The sequence below is a fragment of the Zonotrichia leucophrys genome, chromosome Z (assembly GCF_028769735.1).
Source record: "Zonotrichia leucophrys gambelii isolate GWCS_2022_RI chromosome Z, RI_Zleu_2.0, whole genome shotgun sequence".
Taxonomy (NCBI): Eukaryota; Metazoa; Chordata; class Aves; order Passeriformes; family Passerellidae; genus Zonotrichia; species Zonotrichia leucophrys.
In genome coordinates this window covers 29,351,912-29,371,004 of record NC_088200.1, presented here as the reverse complement: position 1 = coordinate 29,371,004, position 19,093 = coordinate 29,351,912, and the positions used below count along the sequence as shown (strand labels likewise).

At 39.8% G+C, this 19,093-nt stretch overlaps 1 protein-coding gene across 2 annotated transcripts in view; it reads left to right on the top strand.

Annotated features, from left to right (window-relative positions):
- Window positions 1-7,452, top strand: part of ANKRD55 (ankyrin repeat domain 55) — a 46,831-nt gene extending 39,379 nt beyond the window's left edge. For both annotated transcript variants that reach the window (XM_064736329.1, XM_064736328.1), the window contains 2 exons: window positions 1,633-1,734; window positions 6,711-7,452. In XM_064736329.1, coding sequence (XP_064592399.1) covers window positions 1,633-1,734; window positions 6,711-6,964 — 356 coding nt within the window. In that variant the 3' untranslated portion in view covers window positions 6,965-7,452. The remainder of the gene's footprint in view (window positions 1-1,632; window positions 1,735-6,710) is intronic.
- The last annotated feature ends 11,641 nt before the right edge of the window (window positions 7,453-19,093 follow it).

The window sequence follows — 19,093 nt, the reverse complement described above, 5'->3', positions numbered from 1 at the left end:
AAATGAACATATCTCTTGATAGCAACAACTACCTCCCATCATCAAGGCCATAATGGTACATACAAAATAAGCCATTAGTTCTCAACATAAGCATTACAGAAACCAATATAACTTGAATTGCTCTAATGAGAGCAACAAACGATTCTCTGCTATATTGGAATTGATATATTTAGTCCTTTGTGCAAAGTGGATGCAAGGTCTATAGAAGAAATTTACCAACTAGACACTAGAGATATTAAAAAGTAAAACACAGGGAAACCAGGCTGAAGTCTGTTTCTGTTAAGCAGTGATTCTTCATGCAAGATTCTTCATACTTTAGCTCAAACACATCAGCTTAACCACAGGATCCAGCAGACTGCCCCAATGTCTATCAACTGTTGTGGCTTTTAGACCAGATCCTTGCTCCATGCTGGGCTGAAGGCTGCACTGTAACATGGTGGTTTGCCTGACCAACACCACAGTAACTCCTTGCACACAGAATCTGTTTAGTCATCCACACAGTTACAGCAGCCATGACAGATACTTCTGTGCACCTTTAGAAAACTTAGAAAACTGTTTTTCTACAGCTTTATCTTGCACAGCCCAACAACACATAGGTATTTTCAAGTACCAGCTGCAAAGCCAGAAAGGCAATTAATGTCATTCCATCTCTTCCTCCTGCTTAGGATGCCTGCTACATCCACCCCATGTCTCCCCTTGTCCCTGTGTGCTGACAGAGCATATGCCTGCTCTTCAATGAGCTACGTTGCAAAGCCATGCTGGATGAGCAGCTGCTTGCCAAGACATCCCATTACATGGCTCATCACAGACTTGGTGATAACATGAAAAATAATTTGAGGGACTCAAGCATCACAGAATAAGATCAGCTCAGGAAAAAGATCTGGTAAAAATGTTAACTTGGTGCTTGAGTTCCTACTTTTTTCAGTATTAGACGTGTCCTTTATGCAATGAAATGCATTACATCATCTAACTTACTGTCTTTTTTAATAGTATTAGACCTAAGTTAACTTTAATCTTAAATAATGACGTGCCAGAATTAACCAACCTTTCCTTTACCAGTATATACTCTTCTTGATGAAAATGGTACTGCCATAAACATGATTTTATAAGGATCAGTATAGCCTTCTGTCAGTTATGATATGCTTTCATCTGCAAAAAAACCCTTTCAAAGCTCATCTTTACTGCTAATAGCTTTCAATGTCCTTTTCCAACCAGCGATTGAACTCTGGTTTTGTTTTAATACTTATAAAGGCTGAGACCCTATCAGGACATTTTGAAAACTAAAGCTTCAATTTTAAGATCAAATCATCTATTTGAATAATTTTACAGGTTTAGATTCCAAAGATTCTTACAGAGACCTAGCTAATAAACTGTGCCCATTTTAAGACCTAAAGCTATATTATAGGAGAGGAAACTATAAGGGTATATGTGAAGGTTGTACTCAATCAATCAGCCCTTTTTGTGAGTTAAAGTGAACTACGCAATAGCTTCTTTTTTTTTCAGTCAGTGGTTTCTTGTTATTACATATTTCTGAGAAATACTAAGTAAGTTTTCTTTTCTGGAAGCCAGAAATGCACAGTTCACCACACTAGTTACAGTTGTTTCCATTATGATTTTCTTTTTCTTTCACAGGTAGAAGTTTTCGACAGATGTCCATAGACCAACACAAAATGAAAAATGTTATACCTCTACAGAACAGCCTAGCTCAAATACCCAACCACAGTGCTCACAAAAGTAAGTACAGACAAGTGTCAGTTACTGTATCACACTGCATGCCTCCATCTGAGTGCTTGAGAGAGGTTTCATGTTTGTTTTCCACAGCATCATGGAATGGCTGAGATAGGAAGACACCTTTGGAGACTGTCTGTCCATCCTCATGTCCACAGAGAAGTCACCTACAGCACATTGCCTAGGATCACACCAGTTTTGTTTTACATATCTGAGAATGGAGATTGAGACTACACACTTTATCTGTGTCATCTCTCAGTGTTTGACTACCCTCGGAGGAAGAAGTTTCTTAGTACTGATTTGTGGCCATTGATTCTTTTCCCTCCGTAGGACTCCACTGAGAAGAGTCTGTCTCCTTCTCCATTACTCCACACAATCAAACATTTATACATATTGACAAGATTCTTTGAGCTGCCTTCTCTTCTTGGCACTGAACAGCCCCAGCACTGTCAGTCTCCCTTTTAAGGCTGACACCCCAACCCTTTAGTCATCTTCATTGCCCTCCACTGGATCTGTTTCAGGATGTCCCCCTCCCTCTGTGTACTGGGAGCCTCAGAACTGGACTCAGAACTCCAGATGTGCCTCAGCCAAGCTGAGTGGAGGGGAAGAATCACTTGTCACAATCTGCTGGCAGTGATCTTCCTGAAATACACCCACAGATGCCGTTGGCTGTATTTCTGCATGGGCACATTGTTGGCTCATGTTCAGCTTGGGGAAGCAGTGGTCTCAAGGAGCAAGAGAGCTTCCTGCTCTCCAAGGACCACTTCCAGAGTCCCAGCAGAGTGTCAAGACTGAGATTGTTCCAGGCTGTAGTTTTCTTCATACACAGACATCAGCCCTACTCCCAGCAGCATCCTAACCTCACATTCTTGTGCTCAGTGGATACTGGATGAGGATTTACAGTTTTCTGATTGTCATCCTGTGGATCAGCCAAGTCCAGAAGACATTCAGGTATAAATTTAAGATTCCCTGCAACGTATAATCTGAATGTCAGAAGCAATTCTGCAATAATGACAATATTGCTAGAAAATGGGCAGAGACAGCCTTACAGGGACCATCAGATTGGGTGGGGATATACAGAATCCTGTGCTGCTGCTGTTTTCTACATGAGACAGGAAGAAGAAAAGGTGTTTGAATTACTGAGGTGGTATTCTCTGTCTGCTCAGAAGGAAGAAAATAATTTAATTGCTTTTGATTGCTTTTAAAATCCCAAGTCAAAGCATTCTGGTTTTTAAGCTTTCTACTCCTGTTTTCTGTGTCTTCTAGTTAAATCAGAGTTGTAAGCAAAATCCTTAAAAAATCTTTCCTAATAATTGTTGTTCTTGCATTAATTCATACAAGTAGTCAAGAATTTAGTTCTAAAGTCATGCCAAAAACTGTTTTACAAATAAGATACAATTGTCACAATTAAAGAATCATGTTTTTTTAACTAACACAGCACATTTATCCAGGTGCTATTACTGCTTGAGCATTAGTTCAAGCCAGTAACAGAAAAGCAAAATTATTTGAAAAATAGACTGTATTTCTTGTTAACACAAATGGCATATTTGCTGATGAAGCTTTCTAAATTACTGTTTCAGAGTCTCATCTCAGTATGAGATTTCACACTCATCCTCCATCCAGCCCTAAAAATATTATCCTTTTGGACATAGCCTTTATCCAGGTAAAGTGCTCCAGCAACAAAGTCTGAGTATAAATATTTGTGTTTTCTCTAGTATTTTTAATACACAAGATGTGTGTTAAAAATACCCTAAGGAAAAAAAAAGAAACCAAAAAAACCAAAAAAAAAAAAAGGCTACCAAGAAGTTGGAAGAATAAAATAAGCAAAAACTAGAATGAGAACTGAAACTACTCAGAAATAGAGAAAGAAGAAGTATCTCCCCCCAAAAAGGAAGGGCAATGAAAAAAGAAGGAAGAACTTTTTAATCTCTCAGTAAAAATGTTTTAAAATACACATTAGAAAGAGGAAAATAGGAATGAAACAGTAGCCTGGGAAGAGTACTTGAGTGATTTTAAACAATAAATTCTCACCCTTCAGATATTCCCAGGGCCAGAGATCCCTCACCTGACTTCTTGAGTAGCCTCAGCACAGACTGCATCTCCTATTCTGCAGGCTGCCTCTTCATCCCCCACACACTCTATCTCATCATGCAACACTTCCAATAATCCCTGGAAAACAGACTGTCACACACTCCCCACAAAGTGCCAGAAAAAATCTTCAAAAAAATATGGAACTTCTAGATGTAGTTAAGAAGGTCAGATATTTCTGGAAGCATCAGAGGAGACAACATGTGTCTGATAACCAAAAAGGTGACATTATTAATTGCTGGGAAAAATACCACCACAACAACAAATTCAAAAAACAAACTTAAAATCTCTTTCTATAGGTCATTTAACAATATTTTCTGGAGATCTGTGGTTGTTTTTTGACATTTTTCATCGTGATTTGACATTTCTTCTTTCCCAAGTTAACAGCAAAGCATTCCACAAAGCACCCACACCACTGCAGAAGGCCACTGTTGTCCAGTGCTTGCAAGGGAGGGGAGTCTTAAGACCCATTCTTCTGTTGGACTCCATATTCTTTGGGCAATGCCTTTCTGACAGCCTTGTTTGTAATAGCAGCCACTCCAGAGTCTCTGCTGAGTGGAAAAGGCTTCCTGAACCAGTAGCTCCTGCTGTTCAGGTCTTTGGTGACCAACTCTGCCCTCTGTGTGAATCATTAATGATGCTTTTCCTGTGTGTAGCTCCTGGGGCCTTAAGGGCTCTGCCTCCCACAGATGCCAGCTCTGGGTCCAGGCTCGTGTGTTTCAGGACATGTACTAATACTTGTCATTATATGCATTGTTTCAGAGCCATCCATGTACCAGCCCTGAAGTCCTAAATTGAATATCCTAAACTGAGCACAGTATGTGGGACAGTGTGAGAGGCATTGGTGTTTGGGTTCTTTGAATGAGCATGAGTTTGTGATGGCTGCTCAAATGTTTATGATTTGCTGTCATGGGGCTGAAGTTAAGCTGCAGTGGTTTTGGCCTACTTAAGTCCATCATTTAAAGCTTTTAATGCGCATAATGCATTTAATGCTTTATAGAGCGCATAAAGCTTTATAGATATTTTTCACACAGATGTGAACTTTGAATATATTAACATATGACTATGTTCCAAAGAGGGACACAAATAAGCCTCTCAACATTTGCTGAATGCACACCAAAATTTCAGTGAACTCAAAGTATTCTACCACATGCCAGAAAACAAATGGCTCATTTATTGTATATAGCCCTCCCAGACTCACACAAATTCAGCACCAACTAAAGCAAAGTACTAATGATTTGGGTGTTTTTTTATGGAAAGGAGAAGTGATTTACTGAATTTCTGAACATGAATGAATCTTAAATATGACCAGTGAATTACAGTACACTGCTGGAGGCCAGGCAGCTGTAGTAAATACTGTCTGCTCAGGTAATCACAACTTGAATAGTAATTGAAATTAGCTTAAAAAGAAAAGAATCTGCCAAGTTTCTAAATCCTCTCTATAAAGATCCTGCTTTGGCCTAAATGTATACCTGGTAAGCTTTAGAAAAGTACTGCTCCTGAAAAATAAATAATCAGTTATTAAATTAGTATAAGGTGCATGCCACAGTGGATTATGACAAGAACTTTAGCCTCTTTTGTACCATGTGTATAGTTAGATAGATAGATAGATAGATAGATAGATAGATAGATAGATAGATAGACAGATAGATAGATATCGATGATATAGGTAGATAGATGGACAAATATATGCAGTGAGGGCCACAGCCAACATTAGAGAGGTAGCATTTATTTTCAGTGGGGCAAATTAAATGAAGCACAAAATTTCCAGCAAGAACACTGAAGAGGAAAGTGTTAATAGCCTTTCAGATAATTCATCACAAATACACAGATGGAAGGAAATCACAAATACAGTGAGAACGCAACCAACAAAAAAATGAATGTAAAGAATTGCAAAATTCTGTTGCCAAAACAGAGACGATGTAGCTCCAGGAAGGACTCTTTATGTGCTTAAACTATAAAAAACAAAACTGTTTGTATACAAAGAGCTTGTGAATAAAATAGAGATCAAATGAAAAGAAGCTAATGCAATTCACGATAAATTGACAGCACAGAAAAATAGGTCTACAATTATGGTTTTGAATTCTCCTTTTAAAAAAATCAGGGAATTAGTGAGTTGTCTGAAAGAAGGATCCTGATAATTTCAATTTAAAGAAAATACAGAACTATATTAGCTTAGAAGCACAAACAATGTTACACTGATGACTGTGAGCTGGAGATTAGGCATTATCTAAAGCCACAATTTCTTACAAGACAACAAGAGAGGTACATAATGGGTGTGCCTCTCAAGTGTTTTGGTGTGTCTTGGTGTGCTACAGGGTCATGGGCTACTTTTGTGGCCCATGAATAGTAGAGCATGTGTGGACTTTTGTTTATGATTGACTGTGCCTAGAGGAACCCAGACACAACATCCCACATTCTACATTTCATCTTCTTTAGATTATGATCAGCATTTACCTTCAGCAATAGAGCATTTTTGTTAGAAATAATATATTCCCATGGAACACTTCTGTTGCAGTCAGTCTGTGATTTCTAATGAAAAAAAATATTGTGAAGATTTCTGAAACGGACCAATTCTCCTCCAGACAAATGATGGGTTCTCTGCTTATCAAAAGTGAATTTTTGAACTTTTCAAGACTTACTGGTCACTAAATCAAAAGTAAATCACTTAACACTGGAGTTGTTTCCTTCAGATGAAGATAACTCTTGCCAGGCTTATCTTCATCTGAATACAAAAATACAATATTTTATGAGTATTTTGATCACATTTTTAAAGTACAGGCTTGAGTACACACAGTAAGAGACAACAGTTCAAAGGAAGTTGCAAAATCATTTGTAAAAATGCCATGCTTTTCACTTTCTGTGCACTTTCTCTTTTTTCCTGTTTCCTCTAGTTCAGCTGCCATCTCAGGATGCTAAGAAGTTTAAGTCCGTACGGACTGGTGCAGTTATTTTCCCACCAGCTCCAGTCTCCAGATCTCCGAAAACAGGATATTCTCAGAGTCAGATCCTCTATTCTCTCCTGCCTGGTCTATCAGGAGAACATCTAAAACCAAGCTGTGTCCTACCTGCTATCCCAAACCAGAAGAAATCTAATCCTGAAGAGGAGCTTGAGAAATCAGTTGCCAAATCAGATGCTGGAAATTAATTAATTACAGTGGCCTAAATTAGTTGAAATATGTCCAAGTGGCTGCTTAAAAGATAACTTCACAGCTACTGTTTAAAAGATAACTTTACAGTTAAATCTCATTAATTTGCACTAATGATGGAGCATAACAAAAACCAAGGTAAGGTAGCACATAACAAAAGCTGCACTGCGTGTGTATCTATATATATGCATTTGCATTAAAAATTTCATTTATGATGAAATTACTTAATCAACATCTAATGTGTAGTAAATTTATTTTGTGAATGGAGCCCACCCTCATAACATGATTTTGTTGCAGCAATGTGCTGTTAAGCCTTTCACAGAAAAAAGGAACAAAGAGTAAGGTTTTCTGCATGATTTAAAAGTTGAAACTAGGGAAACAAATTGACAGGGCTTCTCTGTAATTCGTAAATGCAAAGGTGCTGATTCCGATGCTGTGTGCCATAAAAAGAATCTTTTTAAGACTGAGAAAATAAACTCAAAATAAAAGGCAGCTTTAGCAGTTGAAGTCTTTTGTCTCTTTGTTTTTCACACATTTTACAAATTGTAAGTTTGTGGGTTTTGTGAATTCAACAAGTTAAAAAAGTACAACGAAACACTAATTACTGTGGAACAGACAGACCTTTACCATGTTCTGTTCAAAACTGTTCATTTCACAGACAGATTTACGTCTTATTTAATTCTCCATACTCCTCAGTGACAAATATGCAATTGTGTACTGTTATCTTTATAAAACAAGGGTTGCACAGTCCTGAGTTTTAGGCATTGTTTCACTTTGATCACTGAACTGGAGGAAATTTTAACTAGACTGCTGTTCAGTCAAGAGCCTTTACAAGTGGTATAAGCCTTTAACTAAACATTGCACAAGACTGTCCTTTCCTAGAAGCTAACAAAGGGGCCAGCGTTTGCTTGCTTCGGGGTTCTTATCTAAATCTTGCTGCAATTGCTTTAGAGGCTTCTCTCCTGATTATAGAGGGGCTGTGGGCTGGGGGAGGTTGTCCCTTTTTGTCACACTTTTGTATCACCACTTCTAGTAAGCTGGTCCAAAATTAGCTCTACATCAGCAGCTCATTCAGCAAGGACATGGCACTTCTACTTATCTCTAGATAAATGTCCTGTTAGCTGTACAAACATTTATTTTGCTGTGTTACAGTAAAACACAAACCTGACATGAAGCAGAAGATAATCATATTCCAGTAGCTGCAGTTTCCAATTTCCTTGCGCTAACGACTGTAAACAGGATGGCTGGTGGCTGTCACAGACAGTCCCAGAAAGAAAAAGCAGAGCACAATAACAGCTGCTCTGATGCAACACAGGGAAGAGGGAACTTTTGCACACAAATAAAATAATGTTTTATTTTTAAACATCTCACCCAAATGTCAGGGTGTAAAGCTCAAATTCAACAAGTGATGTAAACATCTAGCTTCTTGATGCAAAACATAAGAGTAAAAAGCTCATGTGCTTGGACCTTCCAGACAACCTATTCCCTGAGGCTAGATGCAAAAAACACTTCATGACAGATGCATGCACTTTTAAAAGAAAAATCAATTTTGGCATGCTCTATCTTTGCACCTGAGCCATCCTGTTCAGGCCAGCCTCGCTGAAAAGTCCAGAATTTCTCCTGCAGTATAGCAGACTGGTATTTGCTCCACAAGATCAATGGCTTAGCTGCTCTCTCTGCGCTACAGAGCCCCTGACCTTCTCTGCTAAAAACTCCACCTTTGCAAATCCCAAAATCTCTGTTCTGACTTACTCCACTTTGTACCTGTGTGGCCTCACACAATAGACAAAGGGTTCATAAGTTATTTCCTAGAAACATTAAAGCTTCAGCGCAGACTTTATGCCACTACTTGGTAAAAAGAAAATGGTTTTGGTTTGCACAGGTTGCACAGATTGCACAGAAGAGAAGGGAAATCTAATTCCTACAGCTCTGGCCATAACAAGAATGAGGTTTGTGTTCACAGAATGAAAACCTAAAGTAACCATTCTGGCAGAGATAAATTATCTTTAGTTCAACAAACTGATTGGGAATGGGTACAGCATGTGGAAGTGAGGGAAGACCAAATGGCACAACAAGGAAATCCCAGTGAGGTCAAACATTTGTAACTCTTTTGCCACATTAGCCCTTTTCTGTGGGTATGGAAACCATGCCTTTAGCTATCTACTGGAATGCCTCAAAAGAGTGCGGTCACATGTTGCAACTCCAGATTTTCCTGAATAGAAGGGGATCCTCATTGTTACTGCTGGATTTGAGAGAAGAGGTGGATCTCTCTCATTTCTTGCATTATCCTGCATATCCAGGGTCCAGGAGTCCTGGGCTGCCTAATAGCTACCATGAAAGCTGTGGTGGCACTCACTTTTTTGCCAGCTGCTGTTCTGTGCTGGAGAGGAAGATGGTCTGTGTTGGCTTCCCATAGAAGTTTGAACAAATTTAAAATGTTTCCAGTATTACAGCAAAAAAGAAAGTGAGAGAAATTCCCCTGTGCCTTAGGCTAGACACTTCCATTCCCAGAAAAGAAGCAATCAAATTTCTGGTTTTCCTGTTCAGCAGTGTTTTGTTAAGGCAGCATGGGTGAACAAAGCTGAATAATGAACAATTTCTGATCAAAGATAACACTGTCTTTAAAATTAAATTCCTTTTAAAAAATGTAAAATTTCAGGTACAGTCACTTGTCACCATGCATGTTACCACTGTCTACACAATATACTTGTGTGACAGAAAGCAGGTGCTAGGTGAATTTTTCCTATCATTTACCCTTTTGTTCCTCATCTTCTCGGAATTAATTTTTTTTGGGGGCGTATGCCACCCAAGAAAGGTTTTTTCAGGAAAGGAATGCAAATCCAATTGCCTGTTCAAAGGTAAGCATAGAATACAGCTCTTACCTGAACAGAGACAGTCTTAGGAGCTGGAAATCTGAGTTAAGATCCAGCCCACTTTTCTAATGTGTTTTTTCTGTAGACTGCCAATGAGGAGGGAATTTGTGATTTACCAAATATAGATCTCTCAAAAATTAATTCTCATAGAAAGCATTAAAAGTTATTCTCAGAAACGTTCCCACCAGAAAGTATTCTTATCTTTTGAATTTTGTTGCCAAATTCTACAGTAAAGAAACATGACAAATTAAGGTGAAGTATTTCACCTTCAATGGAGAGCAGACTGTTGACTGCAGCATACTGCATGAAAGATAACAAATGAACCAATACCTACTTAAGCTACTCTGACCTCTTGCTCAGACCTTTCCTGGAAGATAATGGCAGGGGAGACAATAAAAGGCTAACGGTGTTGATTAGCAGTTGCCAAGAAATGTCTGGTTGGTTTTTTCAGATTTTTTTCCCCTCTGTCTAATGATTAAATAATCCTGGCACATTTTTCTCTGACACTAGCTGAGTGAAGAGTGTGAAGTATTCAAGTGTCTGCAGAGTTCAGCTTGGCACAGGGAGCTAAGAAAATATATATGCACAAAGGATAAATTTTCTGAACAAAACACAATGTATCTCCTCACTGGCATAGGCTCAACATTCCTTATACCATTCCTATAATTTCAAAATGCTTTTAAAAGCAGCCTTTATTCCAGTGGACCATTTTCTTATACACTCATACTGAATGGACTGGTCCACTCTACCATTAAACTGTGCAGGTGATAAACCTTAATCCATTATTTAAAACTGAGAAAAATATTCACATGTATTACAGAGGATCACCCACTTTTAAAAAGATTTTTCAAAGGCTGTTCTATTGCTGAGCACAATATCTGATGAGCAGGCTAATTTTCTTGTACAAATACCTACAGAGGAAGCTATGTCCTCTAAAATTCAGCCCTAATAAAGCATTTTAAATACATCCACCACTGGCAAAGGTGGAGATCTCTGTTCCCTCACCACTTAACAGACTGCATTCTGCTACCATCACCAAAGGATTGTCTGCAAAATCCATATATTTTTCCACTGCAAAACACCAGAGGCATCATACACTTTAGCTAGGGACATTAAAAGAGTATCAACTATTCAAATAATTGTCAGAGGGCTTAAAGAGCTCATGTGGTCATCCTGTCATCATGGCTCATCACACCTCTTCCTCTGCATAAACATCTTCATAATTACTTAGGAGAATACTGCAAGTATACATTTTTTACCTTTGTATTTTAAAGGTGGACAGTTTTTTCTCATTATTTTCATAGGATTTTCTGAGGATTCAGAGATCATAGGAAATTCCTTAGATTCTGAGATTTTTCTTTGCTGGCCCTATTTGTGCAAAAGCTCACCATTATAATGGAAGAAGTTTGGACCAGTTTGTCCAGTGTGCAGCCTCAGAGCCACCTCAGACCAAGGGCACAGATGAGTACTTGATGTAAAGCAGTTAATACAGAGACAAAAATTAACCCCATGCCTGTCAGGGTCCTAAAGTCCAACTTGTCCTCACAGACAGCCAACACTGGCAAGGGCCTGCCTGGTGCAGCTGATACTGAGCTTGGCAAGGTCACATAATCACAGAATGGCTGAATGGACCACACTGGGTCATCTGATCCAGCATCTCTGCTCACTTACATTGTACAGCTTTCTGTAGTTAAGTTTCCATTCCCTGTAAGTGATGCTTTAGGGTACTTGGCATCATGGTGTGAATTTCTGTGGCTCTCCAAACACTAGAAGAACCTGCAGCATCAGTGGTATGTTCATACCTGTCTAAGAGTACTATTTGACTCTACACACATGTGCCTTCTTGCAACTTTGTACAGGTTTCTATGCTCAGCATGTGGAATTCCATCCTCTGGAAGAAGAATGTGCCAGGGCTCCTTGTATCACACAGGAGCAGACTGAAACTGTCTGAACGCACTAATGCACTAAGAAAAGGCTTGGTCCAGCTCTGCCAACATGTCTCTGTAGCCATCCCCACCACTACAAAAGACCCCACAGTCACAGATTTTCCTTTCAAGATTACCTCAGGAAGATTAGCCAGTAAGAGTAGAACTGAGGAGAAGGGGCGGGAGAAGCAGATCCCCTACTCACACACAGCGCCACAAACTTCAGCTATACCTTCTTACTGTCCATCTATTGCCTTCTGTTCTGTTGGGGAGGGGGGTTTGCCATGTAAATTTACATCAGGATTTTTTTGTTTTCACTACTGCATATATACCTGCTATACAGTTAATCAAATGCTGCATTTATAGGCACTTTAAAAGAAAAGCTAAAGCCTCTCCTATACTGTTCCTGATGCAGACCTCACACAACTTATTTTCAGAAATGCAAAAATCAATGTGTAAAGACTTTCAGCAAAATTACTTTTACTGGAGTAGTTCTTAATTCAGACACCACCTTCTTTACTGAGGCAATTGTTACACACAATAGAAAGAAATACTTTTCCAAATTCTTCTTCACAAATAAAATTTCATTTTACTGCCAGATACATCAACATGAGTTTTCAATATTGTTTTTGTAAGATCAGCACATGTCAAACAAAGGTAAAAAAGAACACTGTAAAACTGGCAGGAATCAGCGTAAGTTCCTCATGCAAATAAAAAAAAGGCAAGTACCAGTTTTTGCATGCCTCTGGTGTTTTCTGGTAAGGTGACAGACAGGAAGATAGTCTGCTTTCACAGGGGTTTTATTTTCCTCTCAGCTTTTATGTGATGATAGCAAATGGTTACTAAAATCCATAGAGATCTCATAGCCAACTGGAGGATATATTTATATGGTCTAATGAAATAAGCACTTGACAAAAAAGGAATCATTCCATAACTGCAAACTTCCCCATAGGTTAGTAAATAGTATTAGCCCACTGTCACATACAAAGAAACTAAGGCAGAAAGATTAGACAATAAATTTTCAATAGTGGCTTCTTAGAACTGTGGCCAGTGGGAGCTAACTTTAGTGTTAAACCTCCAAAGTGTGGCTTATATATTCCTTTCTTACGGGAACTTGCTTTGAGTGCTCTGTATTTATGACAATCAGGTGGAGGAATGCAGGAAGCAATTTAAGGGCTCAAACATAAAGATGATAAATTATTTTTCTCAGGATACAGTGCAGGGAGTCAGAGTCTGACAGCAGAGCCTGACCACTGGCTATGCTTATTCTTGACCAAAAGCCACCTTGGCCAGCTCAGCTGCAGGGCTTCTGCTGGGGAATACATGGTAGTCACAGACTGGAAAGCAAAATGGCTACGGACAGTACACTCTGGGAATCTTACTTGGAACCACAACTTCAGAGCAGTAGGAAAGAACTGGAAACAGCCTGTATCTTCAGAAAAATTAAGTGGAACTTTCTCTTGGCAATTACTTTGTGTGATTACTCTCTGGGCTAGGAAAGGCACAGAGCTGCCAGCTGAGACTAGGTCTTTGTCTCCTTAATACTCCTTGTCCTCTCCACTCCATAATCTCCTTAGATGATGGAAGAGAGTAGGCAGGGTTTTTGGAGTCACAAAACCACTCTGCCCTCCCAAACTACAGAATACAGATTCAACAAACTAATCCATAAAGAGTACATTCCAGCTGCTCTCCTGACATGTTTTGTGAACCCTAACTGAACCCATCACATAACACTCATCATCACAATGGATTGGTTTTTTTCACATTCCCTAGGTGATCCAAATTAAAATGCTGCTGCCTTGTAGTACCAGCCATTAAGGGACACCAGAAATGGTACTTTGGTCAGCACAACCTCTCTTGGGCAGCACCCTTTGGTAAGCACCTCAGCACATCATATTTTCATCCAAAAAAGATGCTGAGTGAACAGCACTTGAGAATGCACAGCTGTATAGACAGCTTCACTATAGCAAAGGGTTAAGGTTGTCATGTTCTCTATTTATACCAAATGGAAAACCCTCACAGTAAAATCTAATCACAAGTTTATTTGTTCTTTAACTTGTCTTTAAGATTAAAAAGGCCAGCACTTACAACCGGCTTCTGTAAGCTTAACCAAAATCATCAATTCAAACACAGAGGCCACTGGAAAGCTGTAGGATGAGTTCAGTTCTTAATGACACACTCTACTTTAGGCAACAGCCTGATCTGAAAATTTTCTTGTGTCACTGTGCCAACCAAATGATATGAAAATAAAATTCACGTTAGCTAACTCCCTTGTTTAACATTCTAACTCCATAATACAAGCTTGCTAATGCAAATTTTGGGCTAAACTCAATAATTGGACAGTTCAAACTAACAAGTATGAATTGCTTCAAGTGATGATTTAAACTATCCTAATTTAAAACATGAACTTTTTCTCTGCACTAGATGTCACTTTTTTATGGTTTTCTTTCAGTACACTCTTACACCAGTAGAAGCTTTAGTTGCCTCCTAGCCCATCTTTTCAACTCTGTCAATCATATGCATTTCTGCAACATTACAATCTGCACGAGCGTGATAAATTCTGCATTCCACACATCAGTTTGGGTGAGGGTTTTCTGTCAGTTGCTATGCATAACCACATTGTATTATTTGACTAAGTAACAATATTACAGTGGTAGCCAAGCTGAGGTTTTTTAAATTCTAAACATTTTTCAAGAAAAAATTAAATCTCTCAGCTGACTGAGGATGAGAGATGTCTGAGATCTGTGTCAAAATGTTCTCTAAATGAGGAGACCTTCAAAGAAATGCCACCACAAGTGTGAACTACTTCCTTTCAAGCATGTCTAGCAAGAATTTCAAACCTAGAGTTAGTCTGAAAAATTGTCTTTTAAGCTATTTTTAATTACATTTTCATAACAGAAATCGAGGCTCAGGTCAAAAGCGAATTTTTACAGAGAAAAACATGCTAGAGGGTGGCCAAAGCTCAAAGAGTGTTTAACATGCCTACTGCCATAAAAGACAGTAAAAAATGTTTCCATAAATATATCAACAACAAAATGAGAGGTAAGGATAATCTCCATCCTTTACCGCATATGGGGAGAAATATTGTGACAAAGGAGAAAACAGAAGAGGTACTTAATGTCTTGTTTGTGTCTGTCTTTAATAGCAATTCCAGTTTTTCTTTAGATACTTAGCCTGTTGAGCTGGAGGACAGGGATGGGGAGAAGAATGAAGCCCCCTTAACCCAAGGGGACATAGTCAATCACCTGATGCCCCACAAGTTTATGGGATTAGATGAAACCCACCCAAGGGTATTGAGGGATCTGGCAAAATAGCTCACCAAAACACTTTCTGTCATTTATCAGCAATCCTTCTAACAAGACTGGTCCCAGTTAATAGGAGGTGAGCAAATAGGATGCCCAAATACAAGACAGGTTGGCAGGAGGATCTGGGGAACTACCAGCCTGTCAACCTGACCTTGATGCTGAGAAGGTCATGAAATAAGTCATCTTAAGTGTCATCACACTGCACTTACAGGACAACCAGGAGATCAGGCCTTGCCAGCATGGATTTATAAAAGGCAGGTCCTGCTTGACCACCTGATCTCCCAAGGAAGAAGCTGTGAATATTGTCTGACTTCTGTAAAGCCTGTGTCATCATATCCCAATATTCTTCTGGAAAATCTGGCAGCCCATGGCTCAGACAAGTGCTTTGTTCACTGGGTAAAACCTGCCTGGATGGCTGGCCCAGAGAGTGATGGTGAGTGGAGTTACATCCAGCTGGTGGCCGCTCATCAGCGGGGCTCCCCAGGGCTCAGCACTGGGGGCATTTGTTTGATATCTTTATCAATGATCTCGATGAGGGGATTGAGTGTGTATCCTCAGTGTTGCAGACAACACTGCTGGGTGTGAGTGTTGGTCTGCTGGAAACAGGAAGACTCTGCAGAGGGATCTGGACAGCACAGATCAAGAGGCCAAGGCCAACAGTGTGAGGTTCAACAAGGCCAAGTGCCAGGTCCTGTCCTTGGATCACAACAGTCCCAGGCTCGGAGAAGAGTGGCTGTAAAGCTGCCCCATGGAAAGGGACCTGGGGGTGCTGGTGAGAGCAGCTGAACATGAGCCAGGCTGTGCCCAGGGGGCCAAGAAGGCCAATGGCATCCTGGCCTGGATCAGCAATGCTGTGGCCAGCAGGGCCAGGGCAGGGATTGTCCCCCTGTGCTGGGCCCTGCTGAGGCCGCACCTCCAGTGCTGTGCCCAGGGCTGGGCCCTCACTGCAGGAAAGGCCCTGAGGGGCTGGAGAGAGTCCAGACAAGGGCAATGGAGCTGGGGCAGGGTCTGGGGCACAAGTGCTGTGAGGAGCAGCTGAGGGAGCTGGGGCTGTTTGTCCTGGAGAAAAGGAGGCTCAGGGGGGACCTTATCACTCTCTATAGCTGCCTGAAGGGAGGCTGCGGCCGGATGGGGGTTGGCCTCTTCTCCAAAGTAACAAGAAATTGAATAAGAGGAAACAACTTAAAGATGCACCAGGGGAGGTTTGCATTGCATACTAGGAAAAATTTCTTCATGGAAAGAGCTGTCAAGCATTGGCGCAGACTGCACAGGGAAGTGGCAGGTTACCATCCCTGAGGATGTTTAAAAGCAAAACTTGATGTCATACTTCATGACAGGGTTTAGTAGTAGTACTTGGTAGTTCTGGGTTAATAGTTGGACTCAATGATCTTAGGGTTCTTTTCCAACCTGAAAAATTCCGTAATTCTAAAACATTTTTGATTAGACAACATTTTGGATTTCTTCAAGAGTCTGAATTTTGCAGGGGAGTATTCCTTTTTAATGTTTATGGGTGACTCCTGAAATCTGGAGCACTGATTCAGGAGATCCTCTAGCTGTTATCTACGTGGTAGGATGAAGAGTAGTAAGCCCTCAATGCCAACAACACAGAGTAATAGTGATGAACTGCTGGAAATTATAGCATGTGAACTCTGTAAAACAACCATATCACAACATTAGGCACCTGCAATTAGTTGCAGTGTACCACCTCACTGTATTGACATACATTTGTTCAGGCATTATATTTTTGGACTAAAACTTTCACTTTGTCATTTTTAAACTGATTACCCAATCTTCCTGGGCAGGTCTCCCAGAGTGTGTAGTTTTTTCTATGCAATGACTAAGAAAACATTGAATGTGAGTATCTGGTGATGTGGGGTAGTTGGGTGTGGTTTTGTTTTGTTTTAATGGTAAAAGAGTGTCAGCCGAATGTTGAACATGCATCTTGGAAAACAGAAATGGCTATCTCAAATCAGCACTTAATTTCTGCTGTGTACACTGAAAAAAAGTCACTTAATTTATAAAAATGGCATAATTACATTCACTTATTTTATTGGTGTTTTCAATAGATTTGTAAGATACATTAAATTGAAAACAGAACTTGCTTCCTGAAGCTTACACTTTTCACCCCAGCCTCTGCAAAGAGGAAATTGTAGGGCCTAGTTCAAAAGAATAGAGAGCAGAGCAACAAAATGGAACTCTGTGTGATGAAAGTCCCATGTGTCCACACAGAATCACGCTGGAAAGCTCTTGCAGGGGGGAAGGAAGGAACTGAGGAACAACCACATGATGCTCTGTTTCCAAGGTGAACCTCAACATGTGATTTCAGTTAAATTAAGAATTTTCAGGGAGGTATTCCTGAAAGTAGGAAAGCATTCACAGAGTAGTTGTGAGAGCAACTATTGCATGGATCCTAAGGGACTAGCAAATAAAACTGAATAAAATCCATAAGAGATAAGCAGCATGGTCTCTGACTTGGTCTGCTTGTTTTTCAGTATCAGCAGGGTTATGCTTCCTACATACAAAGAAACAAGCACCAGAATCAAGTTTCTGTTTCTGTTTTCAAAAATGGGAACCTACTTTCCAGGCAGACCCAGAGAATTTTACTGTTTCTCTTCCCATTGTCATCCTAATAGAGTCTCTCCCGGTGGATTCCTGGCCAGGAATTCCTTCTGCAGTGATCTGGATTTTATACCACCTGTCCATACTGGCCAGCACCAGGATAGCTGGCGCACACACCACCCAGGAGAGTTTTCTATTTACACCCAAGCTGTTTAGCATCATACAACTATGCCATAAAATGCCAGGACAATGCTAACTGTTTTGACTTTCTGGGAATATTTATCCAGTTTCAATTAAGATCTCACCAGTGAGTACTTTAAATAGTCTCTAGCAGGAGTTTAGGAAAGTAAGCAATTAATACATTATGAAAGAGCTCAATGTCACAGAGCAGCAGGGCACATGACAGTAGTCTCTGCTGTGATTTATAAAAGAGCAAACATTTAGGGTGTGGTTCATGCAGTTGGTTTATCCAGAAAAATAATGCGAATTCCATTATGCAAAATATTCTTTCACTTTGCTGTTGGCATAACTGGAAATACAGCTTGTGGCGGAAGCCAGCATTGTCTCAGATTGCATCCATCCTCTCCCAAGCTGCAGGCAAATATTTTGCTATTCATTCTTGTTCCATTAGGCTCCAATTGCACTAAAGTGCATCCTTTATACATAAGATGTAACTACTTATTTAACTGTTTGTAATTTATTCCCTCATATCAAAGTACCACCTAGGCATTCCAGTGAAGATTTAAACCTCATTGTGCTTCTTACTTTGCAAATATGTTACAATAAATAGACCCTGTAATGCCAAAATTTATGACAAATAAGCAGGCTACGCAGAGGGGAAAAACGAAACTGTTTTGGTCAAGGTGATACAGCAAAGATATCTTAGTTGGTTTCTCGATTCAGCCATGCATGATGCCCATTTACAGTTAATTACTGAAAATTGTGGTATTCTCAAGTTGTCCATTAATATCAGTCACTGGTTATCAAACATATAGAATCCTTGAAGTGCTGACAAGCCCTTTTGAACAGTCACTATTTCACCCTAGGAGGGGGCTGCATTTTAGCAGTGGATAAAGCATATATCACATATGCATGATTCCTTAGACTTTATCAAACTATCAGCAATTTTTAAATTAATGGTAATAGCCCAAGCTCCTTGAAACATATCAGCTATGTATGTAAACTAAGAAATACATGTACTTTCAGCTTAATTCTTTTGAAGACTCTTTTACAGAGTGCTCTTTAGTCTTCCTGCAAAGCATCTCTCACCCTTCACCTCATTCCTGTTACCTTTTTTAGAAGCCACAGATGTAAACATATTGTCTAAAATGAGAGGTTGAAAAGTACAGCTGTTGGAATTCTTGCATATGCTTGTGTAAAATGATTGTGGAGGAACATGGGGCCAGTCAGAATTAAACACTGACTTAGCGTCAGATGTTCCAGTCAATTCTAAAACAATGTTTATA